The sequence below is a fragment of the Triticum dicoccoides genome, chromosome 2B (assembly GCF_002162155.2).
Source record: "Triticum dicoccoides isolate Atlit2015 ecotype Zavitan chromosome 2B, WEW_v2.0, whole genome shotgun sequence".
Classification (NCBI taxonomy): domain Eukaryota; kingdom Viridiplantae; phylum Streptophyta; class Magnoliopsida; order Poales; family Poaceae; genus Triticum; species Triticum dicoccoides.
In genome coordinates, this window is record NC_041383.1 from 655,618,891 (window position 1) to 655,627,159 (window position 8,269).

General features: G+C 49.4%; 2 protein-coding genes across 2 annotated transcripts; one reads left to right on the forward strand and one right to left on the reverse strand.

Annotated features, from left to right (window-relative positions):
• The first annotated feature begins 3,793 nt into the window (after positions 1 to 3,793).
• Positions 3,794 to 5,473, forward strand: LOC119361106 (50S ribosomal protein L22-like). The gene is made up of 5 exons (XM_037626473.1): positions 3,794 to 3,805; positions 3,837 to 3,995; positions 4,594 to 4,704; positions 4,818 to 4,884; positions 4,974 to 5,473. Exons 1-5 carry the CDS (start codon positions 3,794 to 3,796, stop codon positions 5,240 to 5,242), a joined length of 618 nt encoding a protein of 205 aa, XP_037482370.1. The 3' UTR covers positions 5,243 to 5,473.
• A 157-nt stretch (positions 5,474 to 5,630) lies between these two features.
• On the reverse strand, positions 5,631 to 8,059 carry LOC119365430 (hydroxycinnamoyltransferase 2-like). Its single transcript, XM_037631061.1, has 2 exons — positions 7,544 to 8,059; positions 5,631 to 6,868 (listed from the first exon to the last, which is right to left on the reverse strand). The coding sequence occupies exons 1-2, from the start codon at positions 7,991 to 7,993 to the stop codon at positions 5,921 to 5,923; spliced, it is 1,398 nt and encodes a 465-aa protein (XP_037486958.1). The 5' UTR covers positions 7,994 to 8,059; the 3' UTR covers positions 5,631 to 5,920.
• Positions 8,060 to 8,269: the final 210 nt, after the last annotated feature.

Sequence of the window (8,269 nt, forward strand, 5' to 3'; positions counted from 1 at the left end):
TTTGAGGTTTGTTCCGAATATCAGTATGTCATCAACATACAAGCACAGTATAACTCCTTCACCCCCACCATGGCGATAGTATACACATTTGTCAGCCTCATTAACAACGAAACCAACAGATGTCAGAGTTGTATTAAACTTATCATGCCATTGCTTAGGTGCTTGTTTCAGGCCATATAAAGATTTTATCAACCTACACACCTTTCTTTTCTGACCATCTATCACAAAGCCATCAGGCTGTTGCATGTAGATTTCCTCCTTTAGCTCTCCATTTAGAAAAGCCGTCTTAACATCCATCTGATGGACGAGAAGACCATGTGAGGCCGCCAACGAGAGTAATACTCGAATGGTGGTCAGTCTAGCCACAGGTGAATAAGTATCAAAGAAATCTTCCTCTTCTTGCTGGTCATAGCCCTTGGCCACAAGCCTAGCCTTGTACTTTTCAATCGTACCATCGGGCCTAAGCTTCTTTTTGAACACCCACTTACATCCCAGTGGTTTGCAACCATAGGGACGGTCAGTGATCTCCCATGTCCCGTTAGCCATGATGGAATCCATCTCGCTACGGACCGCATCCTTCTAGTAGTCAGCTTCTGGAGAGGCATACGCTTCTGAAATACAAGTGGGAGTATCATCCACGAGGTACACGAAGAAATCATCACCAAAGGTCTTTGCAGTCCTTTGTCTCTTGCCCCTACCAAGGGTTTCCTCGTCATCCTCCTCAGGATTTTCATCATGTGTTTTTTCATAATATTCCATAGGGATGGCAGGTTCAGGAGTCTCCTCAGATTCCTGTCTAGAAGTGCTTTGCATATCTCTCATAGGAAAAATATCCTCAAAGAATGTAGCATCCTTAGACTCCATAATTGTACCGATCTTCTGGTCAGGTACCTCAGATTTCACTACTAGAAATCTATAGCCAACGCTGTTCTTAGCGTAGCCCAAATTAATGCAGTCCACGGTCTTATGTCCAAGCTTACGCTTTTTGGGGATCGGCACGTTGACTTTCGCCAAACAGCCCCAAGTGCGCAAGTACGAGAGTGTCGTCCTTCTCTTTGCCCATTTCTCATAGGGAGTGATCTCACTATCCTTTGTCGGAACTTTATTCAGGACATGACATGCCGTCAATATAGCCTCCCTCCACCATGCCTTGGATAAACCCGATGTATCTAACATGGCGTTAACCAAATCAGTTAGAGTACGGTTTTTCCGCTCGGCAACCCCGTTTGACTGGGGTGAATAGGGAGGCGTCCTCTCATGAATAATGCCGTGTTCCGCACAGAAGGAATCAAACTCACTCGAGAAGTACTCTCCACCACGATCTGACCGGACTCGTTTAATTTTCTTTTCAAGTTGATTTTCAACTTCTGCCTTATAGATTTTAAAGTAGTGTAGAGCCTCATCTTTAGTATTTAACAGATACACATAGCAATATCTAGTGGAATCATCTATCAATGTCATGAAGTATCTCTTTCCACCTTTAGTCAACACACCATTCATCTCACAAAGATCAGAATGTATGAGTTCTAATGGTGCCAGGTGTCTCTCCTCCGCGGCCTTATGAGGCTTGCGAGGTTGCTTAGCTTGCACACATGAAAGGCACTTAGAACCTTTGGCTAAAGTGAAACTCGGGATTAAATCCAACTTGGCTAGCCGCGTCATAACACCAAAACTAATGTGACAAAGACGTGAATGCCAAACTTCAGATTCATTAACATTCGAATGAATATGGTTCACGACTTTATTACAAAAATTTGCGAGGGAAAGGCGGAACATCCCTCCGCTCTCATAACCTTTTCCAACAAAGAGTCCATATTTTGTAACAACTAATTTATTAGACTCGAAAACCAACTTAAACCCTTCTCTACATAGAAGGGAGCCACTAACGAGGTTCTTCTTGATGGCGGGGACATGCTGCACGTTCTTCAGCTGCACGATCCTTCCCGAAGTAAACTTCAGATCGACCGTGCCAACACCATGAACAGAAGCACTCGCGCCATTCCCCATCAATACGGACCCGTGACCTGTGACCTGGTAAGAAGTGAACAATGAAATGTCAGCACACACATGAACACCTGCACCTGTGTCCACCCACCAATCGTTGGGTTGAAACACTGAAAAAACAGTAAATAAATTACCGTACCCAGATGCACCATTCTCATTGTTGCCCACAATCATGTTGACAGACTTGGAGTCCTGTCCTGACTTCTTGTACTTGTTTGGGCACTTGTTGGCCCAATGTTCAACCGAACCACAAGTAAAGCAGCCGTCGTCCTTCTTGTTCTTCTTGAAGGTCTTCTTACCCTTCTTCTTAAAGTCGGTATTGTGTTGGACACCGTTCTTTCCCTTGGGCTTGTGGGAGTTGAAGTTCTTCTGGTTCACCATGTTGGCAACAGAAGTCCCTTCGGCCCCTTTTCCGTGCGAGTCTTTTGCCCTCGAATTCTGCTCAACACTCAGATGGCCAATGACATCCTCCACAGAGAATTCACGCCTCTGATGTTTCAGAGTGGTGGCAAAGTTCCTCCAGGAATTAGGGAGCTTAGCGATTATGCAGCCCGCGACAAACTTGCCCGGTAACTCGCACTTGAGAAGCTCAAGTTCCTTAACAATGCATATTATCTCATGAGCCTGCTCCAATACAGGACGGTTTTCAACCATCTTGTAATCGTGGAACTGCTCTATAATATACATCTCGCTCCCTGCATCGGCGGCCCCGAATTTAGATTCGAGCGCCTCCCACAAGTCCTTGGCGACATGCACATGTAAATATGCGTCGACCAGTTTATCTCCGATCACGCTAAGAACTGCTCCGAGAAACACAACGGTAGCCTCCTTGAACGCCTTCTCCTGTTCAGGAGCAATCGTTCCCGTGGAGACACCGGTGACCCAAAACACGTTCATAGCCGTGAGCCATAACGTGGTCTTAGTCTGCCAACGCTTGAAGTATGTACCGGTAAACTTATCCGGTTTCAGTGCAGCGGCAAAGCCACTTGCCGAGAAATTCCTACACATAATAGGTTTTTGGATTGTTGAGCAAATAGGCAATTTCTCGATTAAATTAATCCATGAGTAAATCACTAGCATGGCATTGACTAAGTTGATGACGTACTGACTCTGATCTAAAATGCACGTACTAAGCAAACAGTAGACAAATCTACACATACTGCTAGTACTGCTAATATGAAAATAATCAGGAGCGGGATAAACGAGTTATACTCTCCAGTAGGCCACGCAGAGGCCGCGGCTTTGGTGGCAGCAGCGGCGTCCTCGGCGACCTTCTTGTCGGCTTCAGCTTTCTCGGCGGCGGCACGGTCGGCGGCGGTGGACATGGTGATGACGAAGGCGACGCGGACGTAGAGGAAGTAGACGATCGGAAGCGAGCAGTCGCGTAATCGCTGCCCAAAAACCTATTCGCCCCTCACCCCGTACAGGAACCAGAAGGGCGTGGTTTCGGAGACCTGCTCTCCCGTCGACCGTGTACGTGGCGGACGGGATGGAGTCACCGGCGGCAGCAGCAGCAAAGGAACGACGGTGTGATCTGTTCGTGGCGGCTAGGGTTAGGAGACACCGCATACTTATAGGCGTAGCCGCGTGGAGAGACGTGGGCTCGCCACGTCCGAGTCCGTGACAGCCCACGATCCGACGTCTCAGATCGTGGCCCAGCTGTCAGAAAACTCTCCGTTAGTGACTGGCAAAAATAAGCGCGTAGGTGCGATTACATTAGTCATCTATATGCTGAACATCATATTGACACCATTCTCATAACATTTATAACTTCATGCATCATAGTGACATGCCTCTTTGTGTTTACATTGTCAATTGTTGTTTCATTGTAGGGAATATCGACCACCAGGAACCTTCTTGCTGCAGATAATTCTATGGTTCCCGTTTCTTCTCCGTTGACAACTCCACTAGGGGATGCAGAAGAGACCAACAAAAAGGGAGCAGTAGTTAAGCGACTGAAAGTCCAAGCCATCAAGAAGGATATCAAGCAGGTAAACAAGAGCTTGGTAGTAGTTGTTTCACTCCAAGGCTCCAAATATCCTAAAATGTTTGATCAAGGACATGTCTGCAGTTCTGTGACAGCCATGTCAAAGTATGCAGTTTCTTGATAACTTCCCTTCACTGTATTGTTTTGTCAAAATACATGTAGTTGGTGAAAGCATTCACATGCTTGGTATATCTCAAACAACAAATCAGTATGCAGAATATCATGCATTCAGCTGCTTGATGTTCATCATCTGCAATTGTTAGATTTGTATTCCTATGATTTGCAATGGTTACATGGCAAAAACACTGTTAGTGACAAGGGAAGTGGAAACCTTTCAATTTATACATGCCTGTTTTTAATGAAAGCTAATTTGTTTCTTAACATCAATATAAAAATGTGTTTGTAGCTTTTATTCATTGGTTACTTTATATATTCATTGAAAATCATTTTCTTATCTCACACCAGTGGAATAATGAGCATGTAGAGAGATTAAGGCAACCTAACAGACTTCCTGAACTGGTGTACTGCTAATAATCTTTTACTAGTGCCATCATGAGATATTTCGTGTCTCTAATTTGTCTGAATCTTCCTGGCTGTTTTAGAGCCCCAAGAAGGTGAATCTGGTAGCCAAGCTGGTTCGAGGAATGCGTGTTGAAGATGCCCTTTTGCAGCTGCAAGTGACAGTTAAAAGGGCAGCGAAAACTCTGTACCAGGTTTGGTAATTCGGTCAATCTTACCTACTCAAGTAACCCTGCTGCTTCCGGTGATACGTCGTGAGTCTCTGTCTATGTTTTACATGAGAACTTCTTCCTACCAATCTCTGTAGGTGATCCATTCTGCCCGTGCAAACGCAGCTCACAATCACGGATTGGATTCTGATAAACTTATTGTGGGTAGGTTTGCAACCAAGCACACATTTACTCCCGAATCTGCAACACTTTCAATATCATGCTGTTCATTGCCATTATTTTTGACATTGCAGAGGAGGCTTTTGTGGGGAAAGGACTTTACCTTAAGAGGCTGTCTTACCATGCCAAAGGGAGGTGTGGCGTCAGGGAGAGGCCTAGGTGCAGACTGACGGTGGTGGTTAGAGAAGCAACGGCCGAGGAAGAGGCAAAGATCGCTAAACTGAGAGTTAGCAACTACAAAAAGCTAACCCGGAAGGAGAAGCAGCTCATGCCGCACCGGCTTATTGAGGTTAGCCCCAGGTGGGCTTGGAAAAGGAAGGAGGAGACTGGTGCCGCAGTGTAGGACGAGTTTCTGTCTTTCTTCACTGGCGTGCACTGCGAGAGTTCTGAAGAACAACCGAGGATATTTCATCTGCTGAGATTTAATTACTGAAGAACAACCGTCGCTCCCATGAGAAAGAATTCATGCTCTCATTTGTCTGACCAGTTTTTGTTCTTTGTTCTGTTTGTGTCGTATGTGTGCAATCTTTCAAGTCATTTAGTCCTGTGACCGTGTTGTGGCACCGCTGGCGACTTGTAGGTAACAATGAATAAATTTACGTCTGATGTGTTGTTCAGCATGTCTGTTTAATAGATGCCGACCATCTGCATTTTATCATCTTCGAAGTTGATACTACTATCTTTTTAATTGTTTGATATTGGTGGCACTTGCATAGTGTGATCTTTACTGGTTTATTAGAGCAGACCAAACTACGGATTTCAGATTCTGATCCATTTGGTTCATACATTTTCGACCGACACCACAACACTGATAGCGTGATACATCCATCATGCACATACACATCACCCTTGACGCACGCTGTTAGCCCCAGTTACATCTACAGAACGGCACATTACAAGTGATAGTACTATAGCCACGTACTGTACTGTACGTAATGGCCAGCGAAAATCGCAAAGCAGGCAGGCATCTGGATCGCACACGTGGGAAGGCATCCATACCGCCGGCCGCCGGCGCATCCCGTCACCCGAATATGTCGCTGCTCACCGGGGCCCTGAACACCGTTGGCTCCTCCTCCATCACCTTCACCACCTCCGGCGCCGCGTGGACGTACACCACCCAGTCCCCGCCCCCGCGCGCGCTCGGCATCGGCATCACGTACCCGGCGGCGCCGGGCCACGGGAAGTGGTACGACGCGAACGCCGGACGGCCCCACCCGAAGTCCACCTCACCGAACGGGAGCCTCAGCCCCGACGACACCACGCACGAGGCCGTCTCCCCCTCGCCGTTGTCATTGTCGCCGCCGCCTATGTAAGCCCTCGCCACCGTGGGCTCGGGTCGCTGCGCCTCCACCCAGTCGACCAGCCCCTGAAAGTGCTCGCCCGTGGCCGCCTCCGCGACCCATCGGTGCACGTCCTCCGCTACGTCCGCGAGCGCCATGTCGCGCAGGTCGGCAGCGACGAACGCGCCGTAGGGGATGGTCAGCACGTTGCCGAAGTAGGGCCTCATGGCGCCGTCGGGGCACAAGCGGCCGCGCCCGTCGACGACGACGCCCATGCAGCACGAGTCGTGTCGTGGCGTGGCCGCCCTGGAGTAGAGCTGCCACAGGTGGGCCGTGAACGCCTCCAGCTTCGTGCGCCCGGGCCCCGCCGAGGCCTGCAGCGCGGCGACATCGGCGGCGGCCACGTGGAAGATGCGGTTGAAAGCTGTGGGTGGTGCCGCTGTGGCTGGCGGCGGTGGCACGAGGCTGACGGGGACGAAGAGGCGGTCGGCGAGGGTGCCGGCGGTGCACGACGGAGGCGGGCTGCTCGGCGCGAGGAATGAACGGTTGAAGGACGGGGGCAGCGGGATGGACGCGCCCCGGGCCGCGGCGGCCCACGCGACGAGGAACATGTTGAAGGAGTAGGCGTCGCAGACGCGGTGGTCGAAGGTGCACCCGACGACGGCGCCGCCGCACTTAAACTTGGTCACCTGCATGCATGAGTAGTGCCTTGTTGACTTGTTGTGAACTTTACAAAATTTCTATTCTAAACTCTTCACTCTTAACCACTGCCGAGGCCGATGCCCATAACCACAATATTTTTGAGAACCACAAGGATTCGAGTAACAATTTAAATTGGCTTGTTGGAAGCATATTTTTCGATTTGTCATAAGAAATTTACATTTCTTATTACATATTTATTCGGAAATTCGATAGCAGTCAAAGCTGCATATTAAACAAGCAGTAAATACAAGTAACTAATGAATTATGAAGGAAAATATGAATAGGTACCTAATTGAGCTGTACATTTTGTTCAAGTGTGTATATGTTCATGTTAGTGTACGTTTGGATCTAACCATGACGCAAGGCTCTCTAGTAGACACTAAAAATATATGCAGTGTCGCAGTGACAACACAACAATTAATAATCGCTGTCATGCCGGTTTAGGTAACACAAGATGCAGTTGGAGGTGGTCAGCTCGACAGGATGGAAGCAGTTGACCAGCACATGGATTTAATTGAACACTAAGTACTCTCGGTAATAGCTCCACGTGGCGAGGTGATGACGACGCCCCTACGTACCAACGCTAGCTAGACGTACGTACGTACACCAGCAAACAAACACGATGCATGAAGCATGTACGTATGGCAATGATCCGAACGAACCTGCACGCTCATGACCCCGGACTTCTTCTTGGGCACCAGCCTCTCGACGCTCTCGTCCGGCAGGCCGAGCTGCAGCTCCCGCAGCTCGACGCCGTCCGCGGCCGCCTCCGCGAAGTCCACGCCGCGGCCGCTGCACAGCAGCTCCGGCTCCCCCGCGGCGTTGGCCACGACCTCGCCGGCGAGCGGGTAGTACGCCACCAGCACCTTGGCCAGCGCCGCCTTCAGGGTTGACGCGGGGTGGCTACCTGTACCCGCCGGGTAGTCGTCGCCGGCGGCGTAGCAGAAGAAGACGCTGACGTCGATGGGGGGCAGGATGAGGTCGAGGTTGGAGAGCGGCAGGCGGTGCTCCTGCAGCGGCAGCGCTGGCACCACCGTGGACGTGAACGTCACGGCCACCTCGTCGCCGCCGTGGCATTTGGCGGTGGCCTCACTCTCATCGTAGTGCACCATGATGCGCGCGCGTACGTGGTTACTTGTGTGAGCTGCCGAGGAGGGAGCTGTGTGCTTCCTGCTTCGTTTGAGCGAGTGTGTGTGATCGATGGGTGAACCGGCAGGCGGTTATTTATAGGAGGCGAAGGTGCATAAGAAATTATGAAGTGCCAATTAAGGAGATGCGCTGCATCATGGTGCATAAGAAATTATGGAGTTCCAGGCATGACACACATTTCACACCTAATGTTCAGTTTAGATTCTAAAAACGATGTTCAGTTTAATAAAATCGAGTCG

Excerpts from the sequence above, each read along its gene's own strand:
- LOC119361106 (XM_037626473.1), top strand. Across the intron at positions 3,996-4,593 it reads TCAAGAAGGATATCAAGCAG|AGCCCCAAGAAGGTGAATCT; the intron begins GTAAACAAGAGC and ends TGGCTGTTTTAG. Across the intron at positions 4,705-4,817 it reads CAGCGAAAACTCTGTACCAG|GTGATCCATTCTGCCCGTGC; the intron begins GTTTGGTAATTC and ends CAATCTCTGTAG.
- LOC119365430 (XM_037631061.1), bottom strand. The coding sequence starts at position 7,993 with ATGGTGCACTACGATGAGAGTGAGGCCACCGCCAAATGCCACGGCGGC. Across the intron at positions 6,869-7,543 it reads CCGGGGTCATGAGCGTGCAG|GTGACCAAGTTTAAGTGCGG; the intron begins GTTCGTTCGGAT and ends TCATGCATGCAG.